We start from the raw sequence: 22,050 nt of genomic DNA, 5'->3' as shown, positions 1-22,050 counted from the left end.
ATGAGTATGTGATTAGTATTGTAAGATATTGTTGAATTATGAGTATCACCAAATGTGGTTTGGCATAGTGGTTGTGCTTGGGCCTTATGAGGGGAAGGTCACGGGTTCAAACCTTTTAAGGCATAAAGTAGGTTTTATTTTTGCTAACTATTAGTGGTGGTATGAATGTGAAGGGGTAAAGAAAACCTAGCAGAAGGATAACCATTAGGTGTTGAAAAATATTTCCACTAAGTGACTTGAATAGCTATTAAGCCCACACTTAAGTTCAATTCGTTTTTTTTTTTTTTACATTAACCTACCATCAGCCACTTATAAAAGGCTAAATTGAAGAGAGAATAGGGTTTCTGCAATTGGTTATTGTGCCTACAGAGAGGAGAACGAATTTGAGAGAGAGTGAGTGGAGTTGTGAGTGTGCAAGGGCTGGACCAAGCGGGGACTGCGAATCAAGGCTTCTACTTTTTCAATTTTTGGTCACTAATTCCAGGTTAGGGGAGCTGAACCCAAAAGTTCATGTTGTTGTGCGTATTGCATGGTTTTGGTGAAAATGTGTGCTGAAATTCGTGATGCATATGATGGGAATTGGGGGTGGAGAAATTAGTATTGCTGTGTGTTGAATTTTGGACTAAATGCATGAGAAAAGGGGTATATACATGGTATATGCGGGAATGGAATGGGATTTGGAAATTTGGGGATTATAGGGAGTCTATATTATGCCAATGTGATGTTTTGTAATGTGTAAATTGTTTTGGTATGCTCGAATTCTGTTTGGTGTGTTTTGTGGTGCGAATTGGACATGTTTAGAGTGAACCGAGTGCGTGATCAGTGAGAGAACCTGCATTTCTTGCTCAGGCGAGCTTGGCTCACCTAGGCGAGATTAGCAGAGACGTGTACCCTAGTGCCATACGCGAGCTTCTCGCTCAGGCAAAAAGGATAGGTTTTGAGCGACATAGATTCTCGCTCAGGCGAGTAAGGGTCGCCTAAGCGAGATAGTGAGGGAGTTGCGCGTGTTGAGCGCGATTTCTCGTCCAGGCGAGGGTTTTATGGATTTTGAGCGAATCAGTGTCTCGCTCAGGCGAGATGACTTCGCCTAAGCGAGATGTCTTGATTAGGTGTGGTGTTTTGCTTGTATTTTAGCCTAGGCGAGGTGGGAATGGGTGTTTGGGCGAACGTGTCACTCGTCCAAGCGAGAGGATCTCGCCTAAGCGAGATGGCGTGTTTTGGTTGCTGAGTTAAACTCGCCCAGGCGAGGTGGACTAGCCTAAGCGAGATTGCGGGTCTAGCTTGGGCGAGGGGTCCCTAGCCTAAGCGAGTTTATGCTAATTACTATGTTTCTATGTGCTTGTGAGTGGGTTTGGTTGTTATACCATGGTTAGATTGTATATGCATGTGTTGTGGTGTGTTGGGCTTGAAGGACTAAGTCCATTAGGGGTTTGGGATGTGCTCGGTGGTTGGACACACGATGGGCATGGAACTGGTTGAGTTCCCGTCGGCTACTATTGGGCGAGGAGTTCTTAGTATGGTGATTGCATGTGTCGGGCGCACGATGGGCAAGGAACTGTGATGTTCCCGTCGGCTACTATTGGGCGAGGAGTCCATAGTATGGTGATTGCGTGCGTGTCAGGGTCCAAGTGAGAGACTTGGATGTTTTTACTACAGACGAGGAGTCTATAGGGCAGGACTATGAGCGGGATAGGCTCATAGGGTTGGACCACGAATGAGTCAGTTTCGTGGGAGCACAGGGAAGTCCCAAGACCTAGTTCATGCATATGACTCATGACGAACTACGAGGTCATGATTGGGTGATTATGAAATTAGTTATGTTATTTTGGGTTGGGAAACATATTTATACTCATGTTTCTTTATATATATGTTGTGCATAGCTCACCCTTTCTGTGTGTGTGGCGATGATCGGGTAACTTGTTATCTGGGAGCAGATGATGTGACAGGTGGGCCAGGAGCTACTTAGAGACGGAGAGCAGGGTCTACCTGGGGCTTTTGAAAGGATTTTAATTTAAAGGATTTTGATGTAAATTATGATTATGTTGAACTTTGGTATATTTTATATTAAAGTAATTGCGAATATTTGAGTTGTGCTGCAATTAATGTTTTTAAATTTCCCGTGTTTATTAGGAAATGAGGTATTAATAAATGCAGTGCAATTATTTTACTTTGAATTATTTTATTAAATTCGTAATATCCTGACGGGATGTTACACCTACCCAAACCGTAGTAGTCATTGAGACCTGCCCAAACCATGGGGACCTGCCCAAGTCGTAACAGATGTGGGGACCTGCTCTTACATCTAAGAGCACTCATGGAGACACACTCACACTCGTCTAATCATACCATCAATTCATCAACTTAGAAACATGAAATGAATAATGATACTCATCTCACAATCACATGAAATATTAACTTCCATATCCTAGGTCTTCTCTCTCTATATTTGAATCTTACTCTAACTTTTCCTTCAAGTATATTCACTTGTGTTCTTTCTCACCCAAGTGTAACACTCACTCACTCATTTAGTTGGTATATTTTTATGACATTCACTCTTACTCTTAAAATCTTATATATTCTTAAGAGATTTTAAGTGATCCTTCTAACAATCATGAAATATTAAATATATTTTTTCCTACTTTTTTTGTTTCTGTTTCTTGGAAAATATCTTGTATATAACTAAAATCACACACATAATAAATCTTATATCTTTTTAATAAACCCGTTTAAGAAATAACTATCATAAATAACTTGTATTATAATAACCACTTTATATATCTTTTAGAAATATGTTTAATATTTTATAACTAATTATTCACCAAATCTTTTAATTTCTAAAAAAATCTTTTAAATACAATAATTCTTTTTAATTAATAAACCATTATATCTCTTATAATAATGTTGTAAATAAATCTTTTTAAAATGTTTAATTATCACTTATTGATATCTAACAATATCTTATATCTTTTTAATTAAATAATTACTACACATTTTTATCTTTTATTTAAAATATCTATTTAACCTTATTTGTTTATTTATTTTTTAATTATTATAATTTCTCAAGGTCTTTTATAAAGACCCTCTAGGCCCACATCATGCTCAAGGCTCAATTCATGACCAACATTCATCTCAAGTCCAAAGCCCACCAAGAGGCCAAATAACAAGGAACATCTTAAAGAAGTTCCAAATGAGCTTTTCTCAAAATGGTCACACTTCTCATGGGCTTCAATTACTCTTTTCATGGGCCAAAGAAGATGTGGAGATATGAAGAGATTGCATGATTGAGCATTAGAGTAGCTTTTAAAATTGGGTCCATTGTTTAGGCATTGCTTTCATAAAGAGTAAGCTAAATAAACTTGTTCATTGGATTTTAATTGGGCTAATCCAATCCCAATAGGGAGCTTTGGCCAAGACATCCACTTACCACAAGGGAGGTGCGACTTCTAACTTGCAAAGGAGTGTCATGCCACTTGTCACACATCCAAGCCATCATGAACATCCAAGGGTCGAGAGAGACTTCTTCTCTAAGACTTGCATTTCATTTCCAATGTAATTTCATGTGCATGTGCATTAGTGATCTTCTCTTTTATAAAAGAGAGTCCTATAGTAATTTGTAGAGTTTACTCTTGAAATTTTTAATAAAATGTTTTTGTTGATATCACTCCACTCTTCTATTATTTTGGGAGCACCTAAACTAGAGGTTTACCACATTTCCTCTAGCCACCTTTCACTAGCCTAGTTTCTAGTTTAGTTCTCCTTTCACCACTCCAAATATCATTACTACTAGAGTCTTAAACACTTGTCTGCCTTCCATTTCCGTTGCCTATGGAGTTTCTAGCATCCACCTCATGTTGGGGCTCCATCAGTCTTGCACTAACAATGTCACATGACATTGTATGTGGCACGTCCCAGACTTGACAATTGGACAACTTAAAAAAAAACAGAAGAAAAAATTATATGATTTGGCATGTCCCATGTCTTTAAAGTGTTGGTAACCTAATTAAATTATTTTTTCAAAAAACTATGACTTAATTAATAAAAAAAATAAGAAACCTAATTAAAATTGTTAACAAAGATTAAAGGACCAATTAAACCTATAAAAAATTGCTTTTAAGGTTTGTGGACATCGGCGTGGCTTCATTGACAAAAAAAAAAAAAATAATCAATGAAATAACATGTTAACCTGAGAATGCAGGTTGAATAGGGTTTGGAAATTTTTTTGAAAGGACAATAGAAAACATTTGGTAGAATATCTAATGGACGGATATTATACTTTAAAGGAACTTTTAATAAAAACAGTTTTCACAAACTAGCTAAAAATATATTAGATATACATATAATAAGAAAATATATTAGAATATAAATGATAGCGATAGAAAAAATTAAATAAATTATAAATTATATGCTAGAAACTATTTGAAAAAATTGTATTTTGAAACTTAAATTTGAAGTTTCTATTCTAAGATGCAATTTTTATATATTATAATTATTAGTTCAAAAATAGAATTATCATATATTGTAGTTATTTATTCAGAAAATAAGAAACATGGGTTATTGCTTTTATCTTTAGATGACATTCCCGTTCATAATATATTAAAAAAAGTTTATTTTCATTATTATTATATCTAAATTAAAATTAAAATAACTTAAAAGTTATCCGTAAAATATAACTATTTTTAATTATAATACAATATTAAACGTAAAAGTAGCCTATAAAGTTATTCTGTTTATGTTAAATAATAAATATTTCACTTAATCAAAATGTGCGTTGAAAAAGTCTTATTTGAAAAGCTTGTTACTTTAATTATATTAATTAATATTTTTATTTTAAATGATTATATCAATTATAAAGATTAAGAAAATATTAACAGATTTAAAATTAGAGATATATGATATTTACATCACTAAAACATGTTTAAATAATCATGTGATGTTTGTCATTGCAGAGAAATTTTCCAAATTGGACTGAGATTTCAAAGCTGTTAACTTTGTTTATTTCGTGTTTTGATTCAAAGCCATCATCAAGCCCGAGAGAGAAGGAAGGAAGTAAGAACACTGACCCTCACGGTCACGTTTCCGCCACCAAACCCCACAAATACAGTACTTTTCTCAGCCATTTTTTATTATTTATACGTAACAACACCAGACACCAACATCTTTTGACCAAAACACATTGTTTTTTTGCAGTTTTCATCTCATTGGAAGGTAAGATTCCAAGGAATCATTCCCTCTTTCCTTTTGTTTTTTCTTCTATGCTTTTGGGTTTTGTCTTGAATTTTCTGTTAAAAATCCTTTTTTGATATATATATATATATATATATATATATATATATATTTTAATTATTATTATTCTTGTTATTATTGTTTTGCAGGGTTTTGGTTTGACATAAATTAGCCTTTCAAGATCTCAGAGGGGCAGAAGATCAAAGCCTAGACACACTCTCACATATAAAGAGTGTCTCTGATTTGATCTTTGTTTCTTTTCTCCTTGAAAATTTTCAGCACCCCACAGGGTTCTGTCAGAAAAGTTTGAATTTTGAGCCTGCCCTTTACAATGATTTCTTCCTTGAGACAGCCTGTTGTGGGGATCAGTGGTTCTGATCTTCTTTTGAGGCAAAGACATGCAACCCCAGTTAAGGCACGGTCGTTTTTGCCTTCTTTGGCAAGGAAAAAGGGGCAGGGATCTCTGGTTTCAGTGCATAAGCCACTGCACATTGCTTCTTCTCTTGGTGGTCGAAATTTTGTGTCAGTGAAGAGTAATGGAAAGGGTGATTCGGTGAAGTGTGAGGCCTATGAGGCAGACAGATCAGAGGTTGAGTCTTCAAACACACCATCAGAGGCTTCAAAGAAGGTGAAGATTGGCATATATTTTGCAACCTGGTGGGCTCTGAATGTGGTGTTTAATATTTATAACAAGAAGGTGTTGAATGCCTACCCCTTCCCATGGCTGACTTCAACTCTCTCACTTGCATGTGGGTCTCTTATGATGTTGATCTCTTGGGCCACTGGGATTGCAGAAGCCCCGAAGACTGATCCAGAGTTTTGGAAGTCTTTGTTCCCTGTAAGTATCGAATTGGTTTTGTTTGTTTGTTTCTTATGGATGGAAGGAAGTGATGGCTTTGTTTTGTTTGCTCTTGTGTTTTTTGTTCTTGCAAAAAATGTTTTTCATTTTGACAATTTTGGACACATATCTGGATGTCTATGTTGGTTAACTCCAGAAACGTACAAAGTAGAGAAAACTGAGTATGTTCCTATCAAACCTTGTGGCTCAATTGGACTGAATTAATTTTGAGATCTTTGGTTTATCAATTCTAACAATTTTCAAGTTTTGAAAAAGTGGTTTTACTTTAGCTGGACAATCAGCAAAGTTTCTTCCTCCACCCTATAAAATTCTTTAAATTTTTGGTATGCCTGTATAATTGTTTCCAAAAAGTTGTGGATCAATTTTATCACTCTCCTTTCTTTATTTATTTATTTATCATTTTGGATGGATGGAGACCTTAGTTTTTGTTTTGTTTGTCCTTCAGGTTGCCGTTGCACATACAATAGGACATGTGGCAGCAACTGTTAGTATGTCAAAAGTTGCGGTATCATTTACACATATAATCAAGAGTGGTGAGCCTGCTTTTAGTGTTCTGGTTTCAAGATTTCTCTTGGGTGAGACCTTCCCTGTGCCAGTCTATCTGTCTTTACTTCCGATCATTGGTGGGTGTGCACTTGCAGCTGTGACTGAACTCAATTTCAACATGACTGGTAATAAATTTTTCCTTTGAAGGATTTTGTTTATCTTTAATATTGTTGTTAAGCACAGTAATAAAATGATTTGGATCTTGAATTTGACTAGAAAAAAGATAACCTGTCTGTGTTTAATTAAATTTGGTTATGTTTTAGCTATTACTTTTTTCTTTTAGTGTTAGTGAACTGGCCTTTACTACACTTTGTTGTCTATTCTTGCTTGAGTTTATCTCTCAAGAGCAAGGGTAATTTGTTAATAATTAACTTGAGTAATGGTGTCATTAGAGGTTATCTATTTGAGCTGAAATGGCTTTCTTATAAAGTTTGCTGCAAGTAGCTCTTCACTTTTCTGACTTAATTTTCATCATTCTTTTTCAGGTTTCATGGGTGCTATGATATCGAATTTGGCATTTGTATTCCGTAATATCTTTTCAAAAAAGGGAATGAAGGGAAAGTCTGTCAGTGGAATGAATTACTATGCTTGTTTATCTATTTTATCCCTTGCAATTCTCACACCCTTTGCAATTGCCGTGGAAGGGCCACAGATGTGGATTGCCGGATGGAAAACATCCATCTCTCAGATCGGAAACCAACTCATATGGTAATTTCAAGAAGACTGCATACTGTAATGATGATATCCTTGTTGTGTTGTTATCATGTTCACACTCATCTCTATTTGTATGTGTCTCCACTTTCCATGCTCTAAGGTTATATGTTGATTTTTTCTTAATATATGGTTAATGTTCAAAGTTCAAACATCTTTTATTTTATCCTTATGTGGGAATGCAACATATTTTATATTTTTCATAATATATGGCTAGTGTTCAAAGTTCAAAGTTCATTTGTTTTTGAGTGACATTTAACAACAGTATGGGGGAAGGTGTTGTTGCTGGTCCCAATTCCTGACCATCAATCTGAAGATGACTTGAGTTGTTGGTAGTTATTTAGAATACTGTCCTTTTCATCATCTTTATGTTTAATAAAGTTGAATGTTTTCTAGTTGTTCGGGGTCAACTTGATAGTTTGTAATTTTGAAGTGACTGAGATATTTGCATCTCTCCTAGTGTTGGAGATTCTGTATTAAATGCTTTATTCAGTTGGCTTGCATATTTATACCTTGGTTGATTACCTATTTATCTATCCTTATAAATTGGAGAAAATATAAACTAACTTCAGAGATTCAATCTATATATAGAATGCATTAGGACATTTACTGTTGGATAGAAGACACCAATGTCAACTTCCTTGGTCTTTTCTGCTACTAATTGATGATCGTGTCCCTATGCTAATTTAAGACTCGTAGATTGATAGATCAACTGTGCTTGCCAATGTACTGATTATCAAATACCTGATTTTTTTATTTTGTGTCGTAATCTGAAGAAAAGCTTATACCTGTTGTAAAGTTTAGTTTTAACATTTTAACCAAACATCTGACTTCAATTTCTTCATTCTTATTGAGCTGTCTCTTGTTTGTGCTCTTTGTCTTGTGATCATAAGCTTCTGCTCTCTCAATCTTATGACTAAATTTTTGGCTGGTAATTGTACACCACAGGTGGATAGCAGCTCAAAGTGTATTCTATCATTTATACAACCAAGTATCATACATGTCTCTGGATGAGATCTCTCCCTTGACATTTAGCATTGGAAACACCATGAAACGTATATCTGTCATAGTGTCTTCAATTATTATCTTCCACACTCCAGTTCAACCTGTCAATGCTCTTGGTGCCGCTATTGCTATCCTTGGAACCTTCTTATATTCACAGGTATTTTCTGTTCTTCACATTTTAATGTTGTTATGTTTATCATTGTTTATCATGTCCTTTGGCAGGTGATATTTTTACCACCAAAAGAAAAATGTTATTTATATTTGAAACATCAAACACACATTGTGTTACCTATTATACTGGTCCGAGGGTCCATTAGAGAGAGAATGTGTTTAGGTTGATTGTTGATACCTATTTATGTGAACTTGAACCCTTTGCATTGTTACTTTGTCTGATCTTCAAACTGTCAAATTTTAAAAGGGTTTTTGTGTAACCATGAAGAGGAATGATTTGGTGAGAGTTTACCATGGAGAAAAAACATGGTTCATAGGGTGGAGTTGGTTATGAATGTACCTTATGTTTTTACCTTCCCAATCTAATGAATAATATTCTGCTCAAGTTAGGTGATCTGGTTTTTATTGGTGAGTAGCCTTTTAAATTGCCACCTAACTCCTTTGGTTCTTACATTGAACCTACCCATCCAACTTCTTTTCTAAGTCAATCTTCAATATAAGTTAGCTTACCTTGTAGACTTTCCAAAGTTGTCCACACCATATACTTTACCACATGCTTTGGTTCATACCTTCACAATGAGGCTTCTAATGAAAGCATCTTAGGCATGTTCCTTGAAAATAGCTGTCAAGTGGGTGGGAATCTTAGAAAATTAAGAAAAAACAAAAGGGTTAAAGACAAAGAGAATAACAATTAGATTACCAGTTTCTTAAACAAAAACAAACATGTGGTTTTCTGTCAGAAATAATGATTTTGTTTGGTAGGTATACTTATTTCTTATTCTTCTTATATCTGCAGGCAAAACAATAGATTTGGTGGACTATGATTCCTCTATGGATTTGTTTGTTACTGTTCTTCATGCTCAACCAGGGACAAGAAAGTTAAATTTGGAATGTGTCACACTGCTGGATTTTTGTAAGACTAGGATGATCCGGTTTGTCAGTCCATCTGTAGATAGATATAATAATAAGAATGCTGCTGCTGAGGAAACATTATTATAATACAGATTATTATCATTAGGTAGAGTTTTTTTTTTGTCAATTTCTGCAATGCCTACGATTTGAAATAAATGTTTTATGTTCATGTGTTTTGAGAATAATCTCTCAAAACATTGTTTTCTGTAAGGAGCTTGCAATAATGTGATGAATCCCATGATCAATTTGAGTTTCACAATATATAAATGTTTGATGTTGTTAGTGAAGATGAAACTTGAGAGGTGCATTATGGTCCTTCCATTTCTATGCCCTTTGACCCTTCCCATGTGATGGTGTTTTGCTTTCTGTAGTGAGAAAGTGACTCTTCACTTTTCTAATGGACATGTTCTCACTCTTCATGTCTATGTTCATTGTTGATATTTCTAACCTAATTCATAGAATAATTAATCAGAGAATATTCCAGCATTGATTCCTGATGTGTGGGGTATATTTGGGGTTGTTAGTGGTTCATTGTTTCATCATCAATTATATTTGACATGCTGTATAATTTTTTTGTTTGTCTTTTATAGTTGTTTTTGATAAAAAATAGTGATGGTGTATAACTGAATCTTTTGAAGTTACTTTTTATCTAAAAAGTGAAAGTCGTTAGAATGTTCAATAAACTTAGTTGTTTGATTAATGATAAGGGAAAAATTACAATGTTTATGGAGTTGTATATAATTTTAAGTATATTAGTTTATTCTTTAATTTATTTATTTTTTGTTTCTCTTACAAAATTCGTGTATAAAGGTCATTTTTTATCCAAAAGAAAATTAAAAGAAAGTGTAAGAGGTAAAATAAATAACGAGGTTAATTAAAACAAAATGGTAAGCTTCTTAACTAGTTAATTATAAATTGAAATCAGAGTCTAAATAAGACTAACGTGTTTTTTCAATTTGATATAACAAGTCCACAGAAAGTAAAATTTTAGTTTAATAAAAAAATGGATATAATTTGAAAATACTGATAGTATAGATACACCTTAATTCAATAAGAATCAAAATTAATAAAACATAATTCATAAAATAAATTTCAATTCGTTGAAAATTGATTGTGCATGATATTAAAATCGCCGGAGAATCTAATTAACTCTGACTTCAGATTGAATTTGGATAAAAATTTCTCCAATTCGGTTTCATTTTTCCAGTAGCTTCATCTTAATTTCACTTTACCAGAATTATGCAATTTTTTTTCTTATTTTGTGAGGGTTTATAACTACCATTAAATATGTTAATTATAAACATTTTGACAACCAAAATTAAAAAAAAATGCATATTAGAGGAGAAAAAGTAAGACCAATACTAAATTTGAGAAATTGTAAAGGAATAATGGTAGAAATGTAAGGAGAGAAATGAGAGAGAGAGAGAGAGAGAGAGAGAGAGAGAGAGAGAGAGAGAGAGAGAGAGAGAGAGGTGAACCAGTTTGATGGAGACAATCTGTGAGCATACTTCAGTGATGAAGTTCCATATTATTGATAGTTGAGCTTCCATGGAATTGCTCTTGTTAATGATATTCTTATAAGAAAGCATTGTAGATAAGAAGAACAAGAAATGGTGAACTAAAATGTTGAAGAAACACTATTTTGTTTGTTGTGATTGAAGCCTCTAATATAAGGATTTTGTGGATAAGATTTCAATAGAAACCAGAATTAAACTTGGACAAGAATTTGTTTCACCCTCTCCAATTCAACAAATCCTGTTGCTTCCTGCTACTCCACAATTAATAACTGCACCTCCACCATAATAGGATAAATACTCAGAAAACCTCATTCTGGAAAATGTGTGGGAGACCACTCTAAAAGGAAAAAAAAGGAGAAAATGTGAAAAAAAAAATTCATTTTATGTATGAGGGTTTCAGAAAATTCATTCTGAGACATTATTTGTGTTTAAGAAAGTTTTTTTGGACATCCCATTTCGAAACACTAGGGTTGGAATGCGTTCTGAAAATGTTATTCCAAAAATCTTTCTTTTTTTAAAAAAAAATTTCAAAAAACTTATTTCAAAAATTTTTCAGAATATATAATTCAAAAATCACTTTGAATAGAAAAAATATGACCATTTTGAAAATTTGATGAGATGTGCGAAGAAAATGTGGGAGTGCAGGAAGTAAAAGCCTTCGACAACATAGCTACTGGGCCTTCACTTTTTAGGTTGGTAATTGAGAAGTGTTATTCTCACCCCTACTCTATCAAATTTCGATAGACTATTGTTTTGTAAGAAAACTATTTTAAGTATTATTTATAAGAATTCTAATCAAATTTAATGAAACGTCTATTACATCTAATAAAAGTTTGTTTCACATCATATTTTACGCTTTAAAAGCTTTAATATCATACGAATCATTACTGGTTTGGGCAACATTACCTCTCTTATTGCTGTAATTTATACATATCAGTGTACAGTGACATTCAGTAGTGTACAATGGGTTAAATTAACTTTTTGTTTCTCTATTTGTCATGAAATTTCATTTTGGTCCTCACATTTTTCGTTGTCTCAATTTGGTCCTCATTTTTTTAAAAGTGACTCAATTTAGTCCTCACTGTTAACTTTGACTAAACGGTGTTAAAGTCAATGTCACGTGTCAATTTTTAATTTTTTTAAATTTTTTTAATACTTTTTTTGAATTTTTTTTGAATTTTTTGAATTTTTTTATTTTTGACACCTATAATTTCACCGTGCCACATGTCAAAGTGACTCAATTTGGTTCCTAAATTGAAACTAAAAACAAATATAGGGACCAAATTGAGTTATTTTGACACATGACAACTGTGAAGTGACACGTGTCAAGAAAAAAAAATTCAAAAAAATAAAAGAATAATTCAAAAAATATTAAAATAATTCAAAAAAACCATAAATTGACACGTGACGTTGACTTTAACACCTGATCAAAATTAACGATGAAGACCAAATTGAGTCATTTTTAAGAAAATAAGGACCAAATTGAGACAACGAAAAACAGACCAAAATAAAATTTCATGACAAATAGAGAGACCAAAAGGATAATTTGACCTATATAATGTTATGGTTAAATTGTATTAAGTAATAAAATAACGTGATAAATAGTAAAATTTTACAAAGTAGAAAGTTTTAAACTTTGATTTAAATATTTTAGTTTACAAATTCATATACCTAAATTCATATATCAAATACAAAAAAAATTAATATCACGAGAATTTCATTAGGGATTTATTTTTCAAAGTAAACTGGAAGAATTTTCAATGAGATTTACAGTGAAAGATTTAAAAACTTACCCTTTTAATGGTTTCACATGGACACAACTCTAAGTTAAGATGTTTTTCTTTCTCTATATTTTTATATCAATTTTAGGCTTCTATGAATAATGATGCATAGCGTTTAATATCATTTGTTTTTTTCATACATTTCGTATCAATTAGAACTGATTGGATGATTACTTTCTTTAATTTCATTTTCTAATACAAATTGGAATCTTCTGAGATTGAAAGTGAACAAAAATGAAGAACCTGAAAACATGCTTTAAGGGAAAGGAACTGAATTGAAGAATAAACAAAATTTTCTTGCACTGGGAGTAAACTGAACCAAGAAGAAGAATAACAAAAATACAACCTCATTTCACCAATCTTTCACGTACATACATAAATATAGGATGCCATACTAAACATGCAACTCTCAGCTAAGCCAAGAAATGAGCAGAGAATGGTGATATCAGTAGTGAGAACCTAAATACTTGTTATATTTTGTTTGGACAGTGGATCAGAAAAATCTTACTCAACTTCTTTGATAATTCTTCGTCGCCGTAAGGGTTGTGTTGTAATGCTCCCTGGAGCACTGTGAGCTTTCCTCTTATCTTCCTTCCTCCTCTTGGCATCAGCCATAACACGCATTAAAGCAGAAGCTTTGAATATTGGTCTAGGCAAGTGTCTATGTCTGTTGAGCAAATCAGAAAAAAGCAAAACGTGACGATTATGCACAGGAAAAACTTTATTGCGGAAATATGTAATTTATGACAATTTTTCAGGTATGGTTCATAGTATAAATGCTTGATCAAATCTCACCTTGTAATCCGGTTAACCTCAGGGAGGTGCTTATAGCGTTTCTTTACGGCCTCGTGATAGTCGTGCTTCTTACGTTCTCTTGGAAGAATCTGTGGCATGATTACGAAGACATAATCATCAGTCAATGAAGGGCTTCTAAGAACAAAAATAATCAGGGGTAGCAAATTGGAAAACAAACAAGACTCCAAATTATGATGATTTAAGGATCTTAATCATTGTTCATCTTTTAATGTACGACAGACAAGGATGTCAGGGAACAATGAAACTCAACTAAACTATAAAATGTATTTGGATCCTCCCAACTCTAGTCCAAGCATGACCTTAGCATTTTTATAGACCAGAAGGAATTTGGAACCATGAAGAGGTAAGATAGGCCTTCCCTTCCCTTGTACTAAAAAATGGTGTCTATCTCACTACTAAGATGACAATGACAGCCATGTCGGGAGATGAAAGTAGGTTCAAATTCAAATAAATGTAAAGAAAATATATATAAACAAACAAAATTGAGATTCATCTTTCTATGAAATAAGCATTGCCACATGATGCTGAGGATATGCTCTAACACGTTAATTATTTCACTCAAATCTATGTAATAGAAGCAAGGAAGATGTCTTACTACTCCAAGTTGCTCAGATGCCTTTGCCTTCCAAATCCTAAGGTTAGTATCATCACTTCCTGAAATCACATAACTTCCATCACCACTGAACTTGACACAAAATACCCTGCATAACAAAGATAAAGATCAGCCTACCATACGAAGATAGAAATCTTTCAGCAGAAAAAGTTGGAAAAAACAGCAATAGCATTTTGTTGGGATGTAGAATAAAGGGAAGAATAGAAGTTACTAATTAGAGGGATATCATGGGTAAGGCCAATCATATCTATAAATACGAGGATACCATAGCAAAGGGGGATTTTCACTTCTTAGAGTGAGCGTCAACCCTTTGTGAAAGGAGAAAGCCTTTGTGAAGGGAAACAATTGGAGGAGAAAGTGTTCTCCCATTTCTTGATATTTTCATATTACTAGATAAAAATATTTGTTTTCAATTCTTGGTTCGTAACATCTTTTGTTGGAAATAGTATCTCGTTACACATCCAAGGTTTACATTAGTTGAAAAGTGACATGGGTAATAAAGCAATATAATGTTCAATTTCTAATATAAATTAAGTGAACCTTTGCATTCTCTTAGTGTGATAAATCTCTTTGCTGTGACCACCGTTATACTGGAAAAGTCTCACCTACAAATGAGAAATCATCAATAAATAGGAAACCATTCTTAGTAAGACCAAACCTCAGATGACTGAAAACAAGAGTCAAGGAACTAACTGTTCTATCATAAGATCCAGTGACAAATTCTCGCCCAGTTGGTGAGTAGTCAATATCCATCCTGTAGAATAAAATATGATAAAGCATGCATGATAAAATTCTAGGATTACGAGAACACAACATTCAAAGAAAAATCATCTTACACTGCAGAAACATGATCTTTATGAACACATTTAGCTTCATCCAACTTCCTAGTATCATAGCTATAGCAGTTGCCGTCTTCATTTGCCTGCATAAAATTTGTTGACAAGAATATAACATATCTCTATTGAAGATGTCTCAACCCAGTAATATCTAATGTTAGCCTTAACGAAAACCCCAAATTATAGCTTGAGAACCATTGAATGAATTCATATGATCAACTTACAGCTGTAAAATTTATGGGTTCCATTGGATTCCAACATATAGAATTGGTTTTGGTCTGTCACAATGAAGCAATAGTTAGTGCAGTCATGAATATATTTGGAATAGAAGCCAAATGAGGATGGGACAACTCAGCAGAAATGATGTTGAGAAATGTTGCAATGATATAATACTATGTGCAATTTAAGAACCACAAAATATTAGGGACTTCCGTTAACAAAATATGATGTTTAGAAATAACATAATAAAAAACAGCAACCATATGTTATAATTTAAAAGCAATGAAAAAAAAAGTAATTACCATCATTATCATTTTCCTCACAGGGGAAGCCATACGTAAATCATACAAATTTATGCTCCTGTCACTGAAATAAGAAAACGGGTTAAAAAGGCAGGTAATTTACATACAAGAGTAAAGTAGGTTAAGCCACCAACATTGTCAGGACTTATAAAGTAGATTAAAGTAAAACCATTCAAAATCTAAGTAAAACCTGAAAAAAAAAAGCATACCAAAAGAAACAAAACAAAGTCCCCTTATTAGATATTCCTTTCCATTCAATGAATGAAATGCACTTTTCACCAGATAAATGACACTGTTGGAATATACAGCAGATGTCTAAATACACCCTCAGGAAAATTTTCATATATCTTTATATTTCTCAATTTCTTTCCGCACTTAGTTTAGACTATAGTGTACTATTAGTATATATAGAGCTTAGCATTGTCTTTCGAATGATATCCTCATTTCCTCTCCTTCAATACTTAAATCCCTGTAACGCCAACATCGTATCCGGGTCCTGTAATGCACCTTGAGAATGCTTTCCCTTTCCATTGAGTTGTGTTCAAGGAAATTGATGACCGCACTATAGTTTTTTGTTCATTGTTTGCTCCTACTCTCGTTTTCAAGTTTTGTTATAATTATAAGGGGTAAATCCTAAGTCATATCCTTATGACGAGAGAATATCAAATTTCCTTTGTTTATTGTATTAATTAATTCCGTTTTCTCAATATAAATAACTTTCATTCAGTCTCAAAAAAACATGGTTTCAGCTCAATGTGTCTCTCTGTATTATATTGATTCCGTTTTCTCAACATAAATAAAGCATCCATGTTGTCTCAGAAACGGTTTCCACTCAATGTCTCTCTTTTTGCTATAGTTGTAATGAGGTTTTGGCTATCATATTCTGGTATGCGTTATTTAGATCACCCCAGCTTATTTATGTAGAATGACTTTGCATCAGTCCGTTTTCTGTACATCTAATTTAGCATGCTAAGCCTTACTGTGGCTGGAGGAGTATTCAACCCCTACTGCGTTTTCTGTCCTTGGCAACTGTATTCAGTTAACTAGCTCGCTAGCTGGAAAGCTTCTTAGAGAAGCTTTCCTTTGTATCATATAAATAACAGTACCTCACCTTCAAAACTCACCTATTAACACAATTCAGAATAAAGAATTTCCCCCTCTCTCTGTTCATCTTTGTCTCTTGAAATATAACAGGATACCTTATAACATTATGATTATCTTTTAAAATAGTTTAGAGCATCTATAATCTCTAGGAACTAGCTTCCATATTCTTTATATTTCATCATTGATGATTTGTATCTGGATATAATTAGGGGCACAAGACATGTAATTACACTAAGTACTTTGTCTTTTAGATTCTATTTACCACATCATTATACACATTATATTATTTTGAATATTTATTTTTCAAATTTCCTTCTTCCAAATAATTTCAACAAAAAACAACAACCTATTAGATTAGTACCAATCTCTTCCATCCACAACAAAACATAAAATGGATTTTTCTCATACTCAGGAACCTATTTCAATTACAACTTCAATCAAGTTGATAGTACCAGGGCTTTAATCTTGGAAATGGAACATTAAAATGTGATAGTAAACAAGCAGGAAAATTAACTCATTAAAACAGTATAAATACTCATTAAATAATGGAGGAAAAACACAAATTCAATGAGACAACCAAAGAGCAAACAAGCAACACAAAATAAAAGATCAGTATATCTATTGGGTGAAAAAACCGGATTGTATTGTGATTAACATTGTAGTCCTTGACCTATAGGCAATCTCACGTACCTAGCTGAGGTGGCCAAAAGATTTGGTTCTCCAGGATTAAACCGGACAGAAATTACTGTATCTGTCCCCCATTCAAAACTATTAATTGGCTGAGACCTGCAGAAAGTTGGTAACAACAACATGAAATAAACATGAAGTTTAGAATGGTCAACTACTGTGATTCTAGCAAAACAAGTAAACCAAACAGAAATTGAGCACCTGTTGTGATTCCATATATCTACTTGAGCACCAACTGTGGCAAAAAGCTCACCATCCCACTGGTGATCAACGCCCCTAAAAATTAAGAAAGTAAAACAAGGTTCAGTAAGCATAAAAGTATAGTAAAATAACAAACTTCAATATCTTCCTCCGGGATAATTCACTCCAAAACTTACCAAAATGCATTCTTCCAAACATAAACACTTGCTGGCTGCACAAAAACAAAAAAAGGTTCATAAAATTCACACTTATACTTAAAAAAAGGTAAAAGTAAAATATGCCAGCACAAAATTTCACCTCAACAGTGCTCTTGGTTGAGTCATCTGACTCCATAAGAGAAGTAATAGGAACATTCCAGAGTCTGATACTGAATTCAAATTCCAGGTTACATCAGAAAAATAGCTATTGAAGGCTAAATATGATTGATAAATAGATATAATAGGGAAAAAGATTGATTATTACCAGGCATCAGTTCCACAGGACACAAGAATGCGTCCATCAGTAGATGCTGCCAAACCCCGTACAGCACCTTGATGACCAGGAAACTGGCAAACTGTCTGTCTTTTATATCAAATACAATGGGCACCAAATTAGATACATATAGTAGTCTAAAATGTTGTAGCATTAACTATCATGCATATTGCAAATAAATTTATCATACAAGAACTACCAGTCTTCAGTAAGCCAACATACCCCCTTAACAGAGAAATAATAAGAAAATCTCAAGTCATATTTGATACAGTAAACTACAGTTCATTCATAACTAACAAGACAGAAATTATTACTTTCCTCTGAGATAAACTTATTATCTATTGATAGTCCATACAATGCAAACAGAAAGGATATAAAGAAGTGGCTCTGTATTGTTAATTACTACAGCACCCATTTCTTTTCATATATGCCCTCTAAGGATCTAACTAAATCTTAAATACATAAAAAAATAATCATACATGACAGAAATAACTGTAAAGATCACTAGGGCGTTAACAGCAATTTTAATATAGAAGAGAATAGTAATTATACTCCTTAATATTTGTGCTATCCTCTAAGCGGACAGATGGAAAGAAATGTACAGTATACAAAGAAATGCTTTTCATTTCAAAAAGATTACTAAATACCATAAACTTGATTCAAATTCCCAATACAAATATTTTCTTTCTGTAAAAAAAACAAATTAATGAAGAAACAATTACCTTGATGCTAAATCCCAGAGACGAATATCTGTAAAAACAACAAAGACAAATGTTATAGGTTTCTTTTATATGTATGCAACTCAACTCATCCACCATTTTACAAAGATAACAATGTACAGTGGATTGAGCCAAATCTTTAAAAGGATGGTAGTGTAAGTAACGCATAAAACCTAATACCATGTAGAAGAACCAACGAAAAAGAACCAAGAAAGAAATGATAAAATTACAAGATAGAGATGAATAGTAAAAGTGAATGGATATGTAAGACATGCCCTGATAGGCAAGGGAAAAAGAAGGAAGTCTTGAAAGTATACTATAGGAAGAAAAATAAATTAGAAACAGTTAATTGGTTAACAGATAGTTGTTATGTGAAATGAGATGACGAGTTTTTGAAAAAGTGTATTTATTGTCATGTATAGGAGAGGAGAGGGGGAGAATGAAAATTTTGTAGATTGAGCTTTAGCTCTTTGTGGAGGGGAAACCCTAGGAGGAGAAAGTGCTCTCCTGTTTTGTGTTCTTTTCAATCTATTCAATAAAAAATATTACTCTTCTTTCTCTTTTCAATTCTGGGTTCTAACAAATTGGTCCGACTTGCTGGATCTGAAGAAGGGAGAATTTTGGAAAGTAGAGTAAGTTCTTTGGAAAGATTTGCCAGCAACCAAGGAAGAGTGATTGTGGACATGAAGACAGATCTATCTATTATCATAGATACCCTACGGGAGATTAAAGAACTTCTTCAAGATCTCAACAGAGGAAAGAAAGAGGTAAAGACTGGTTTGGGTATTGTGAAAGATGGCTTGCAGGACATAAAAGAGATCAAAGATCTGCCTCAAGACATCAACAAAGGAAAGAAAGAGGAGAAAATTCAATCGAACAGGAAAAGCAAAGCGAAGAGGATGCCATTGACAATAACGGAATTAATAAGGGTGAGGAATAACCACTTTGCCCTGGGGTTAAAAGGGTGGAGTTGCCCACACTGGAAGGGAATGACCCCCAAGGTCAGATCAACAAATGTTTTGGAAATTCGAAACATCAAAGGATCAACAAAAGCACACCTAGCCCTCATCTGCGTGGAAGAAAATGCAGTCGAGGGATTAAAAATCTGGCAACAAAAATTCAAGAATCCTTCTTGGGAAGATCTTTCTAAAGCCCTCTGTAGGATTTCAGGAGCAGAGAAGGCAGCACCATTTTTGAAAAGTTTGGGGGCATAGAATGCAGAGCCATTGTTGAAAAAATGGCAGCGATTAGACAACAATAAAGGGTGGAAGATTACATTCAAGAATTTGAAGTGAGAAACAATAATTGGGGTGAATTTGGTTATGCTATTGATGTGCCGCCTAGTAATAATACACAACATGATGGTTTATTAGACATTGATCTTCTCTATATCCATAAAGATATTGGCATTCTTGAGGATGGTGGATTTGATTTCTTGGTGCCAACTGCTTGCAGTAATGCACTGAGAGTTTTGCGAACTATGCAACTTCCAAAGTATGTTCCACTAGACGCTAGTCTAGGTGTAAGGAAAACCAATTTAATGATTGCTTGGGGAAAAGATTTTGGGCTCAAAGAAGCATTGGAGGAGGGCTGTTGGCTTTTGTTGGATGAGCTTCATCTTGCTCAACAATTTGTTTTAGAAGATGTGCACTGTGGGACAAGGTCATGGAAGCAAAAGCACAAGAGCTACCACAACAAGTGTTGGTGCAATGGTAAAGGAGCAAGTCCAAATCAGCCATGTGGGAAGATACAGTTTCCTGAATTCATCCTTGAGGACAAGGTTGTTTCAGAAGTACGAGTAATGATAGGCAAGGGAAAAAGGAGGGGGTCTTGAAAGTATACTATAGGCAGAAAAATAAAAATAGAAACAGTTAATTGGTTAACTGTTAGTTGTTATGTGAAATGAGATGAAGACTTTTTGTAAAAGTCTATATATTGTCATGTATGGGAGAGGAGAGGGGGAGAATGAAAATTTTGTAGATTGAGCTTTAACTCTTTGTGGAGGGAAACCCTTGGAGGAGAGAGTGCTCTCCTATTTTGTGTTCTTTTCCGTCTATTCAATAAAAATATTACTCTTCTTTCTCTTTTCAATTCTGGATTCCTAACATGCCCACACAATTATTTCTTATTTATGTTGATTATTTATACAATCTATTATGCAAAAAGAATCACGCTACTTCTTTAAAGAGCTATGTTTCATAACAAAATTTAACCACTTCCGGAATTCAAATTTTTTTATCCATCATATAACAAAAACAAATTTCTTCCTCTTCTCTATCTCCAAACCAAGAGTATGATTCAGCCATTACTTCCTACGACTACAACTACACATAGCTGCAAGGACATAACTAAAAAAGGTAAAATGAACTACCTCCATCCATTGAACCAGAGAATATCCCTTTCAACTGGCTAGGGTTCTTCGCCATACACGAAATAGCATCTATATGTCCATCTAATGCGCCAATAAATGGTCTTGCAAAAATCTAAACCCTCATAGATTAAAAAACACACAATAAGAAACAGATAAACTTCACATGCAATAGAAACACACTGATTACGAAACTGAAAGCAAAAAAAAAAAAAAACATATAAGCGGACCTTGTCCAACTTCACTGCATTAAGAGCCCGCACATACTCCACCGCCTTCTCTTGAGGACGAAGGCCGGGATCGTAATTCCGGAACACCCTCTGTACAAAATCAAAGGGGAGGTTTCAGAAAAAGAAAAAAGATTGAAAATTCGATTGAACTAAGCAATTAGAATAAAGCTATTGGTAAAGGGTCGTGTGCATTGAATCACCTGAAGGTCTTGACTTCGTTCTCGGGTGAACTCATCGACGGAGCGTGATATAACTTTGACCTTCATTGCGCGTTGAAGCAGCGGAGGAAGTGAGAACAATGAGTCACTGTGTTTTGGTTCTTCAACCTCCAAATTAGAGAGCGGAAAAACCCTAATAAGATTGGCGGAAGGAACCAAGGTACGAGGAAGAAAGGGTTTTAGTGCTCAATTTGTTCACGGGCATATGGATACGGGTCGGGCCAAAAAATAAATTTATGAGCTAAACATTTTTAAAATAATAACTATAAATTTCATTAAAACATATACAGGTATTAAATTTTATATATCGAATCAGTATATGTAGAAATTAAAATTAATTTGATAATGTTTAATTTTCTCAAATTAATTTAAAATATATAATATGTAGATTTTAGAAATTGTGTTTTGTAATTTTCTTAGTGTATACATTCTTTCATCGTTTTTAGTATTATAAATTTATTTTTTAAATACTATTTTGTACACATATTTATTTGTTATTTTTGTCTTTGTAAATATAAGTAATTATTTTTATTACTTTGAT

At 33.7% G+C, this 22,050-nt stretch overlaps 2 protein-coding genes and 1 long non-coding RNA gene across 4 annotated transcripts; 1 reads left to right on the top strand and 2 right to left on the bottom strand.

The window, feature by feature from the left end:
* The first annotated feature begins 4,922 nt into the window (after positions 1 to 4,922).
* LOC114187946 (glucose-6-phosphate/phosphate translocator 1, chloroplastic-like) lies at positions 4,923 to 9,721 on the top strand. Of its 2 annotated transcripts, XM_028076383.2 has the most exons (7): positions 4,923 to 5,100; positions 5,188 to 5,205; positions 5,373 to 6,061; positions 6,528 to 6,753; positions 7,114 to 7,336; positions 8,288 to 8,501; positions 9,312 to 9,721. In XM_028076383.2, exons 3-7 carry the CDS (start codon positions 5,555 to 5,557, stop codon positions 9,321 to 9,323), a joined length of 1,182 nt encoding a protein of 393 aa, XP_027932184.2. In that variant the 5' UTR covers positions 4,923 to 5,100; positions 5,188 to 5,205; positions 5,373 to 5,554; the 3' UTR covers positions 9,324 to 9,721. The 2 variants fall into 2 exon arrangements, with proteins under 2 accessions (XP_027932184.2, XP_085530940.1); XM_085674814.1 differs by having other exon boundaries at positions 4,952 to 5,205.
* On the bottom strand, positions 9,449 to 11,316 carry LOC146885808 (uncharacterized). The gene is made up of 2 exons (XR_014995855.1): positions 10,906 to 11,316; positions 9,449 to 9,875 (listed from the first exon to the last, which is right to left on the bottom strand). It is a non-coding gene; the product is annotated as an uncharacterized LOC146885808 (long non-coding RNA).
* Positions 11,317 to 13,056: 1,740 nt separating this feature from the next.
* LOC114186802 (WD repeat and SOF domain-containing protein 1) lies at positions 13,057 to 21,723 on the bottom strand. The gene is made up of 17 exons (XM_028074824.2): positions 21,492 to 21,723; positions 21,292 to 21,381; positions 21,065 to 21,176; positions 18,697 to 18,724; positions 17,966 to 18,064; positions 17,801 to 17,870; positions 17,680 to 17,714; positions 17,504 to 17,578; positions 17,306 to 17,401; positions 15,512 to 15,575; positions 15,215 to 15,268; positions 14,991 to 15,076; positions 14,848 to 14,908; positions 14,695 to 14,759; positions 14,137 to 14,242; positions 13,521 to 13,609; positions 13,057 to 13,392 (listed from the first exon to the last, which is right to left on the bottom strand). The coding sequence occupies exons 1-17, from the start codon at positions 21,555 to 21,557 to the stop codon at positions 13,230 to 13,232; spliced, it is 1,359 nt and encodes a 452-aa protein (XP_027930625.1). The 5' UTR covers positions 21,558 to 21,723; the 3' UTR covers positions 13,057 to 13,229.
* Between the last annotated feature and the right edge of the window lie 327 nt (positions 21,724 to 22,050).

Source organism: Vigna unguiculata, chromosome 6, assembly GCF_037176805.1.
Source record: "Vigna unguiculata cultivar grain cowpea cultivar isolate G323 ecotype 2 chromosome 6, ASM3717680v1, whole genome shotgun sequence".
NCBI classification, from domain to species: Eukaryota; Viridiplantae; Streptophyta; class Magnoliopsida; order Fabales; family Fabaceae; genus Vigna; species Vigna unguiculata.
This window is presented reverse-complemented; position numbering and strand designations above follow the sequence as displayed.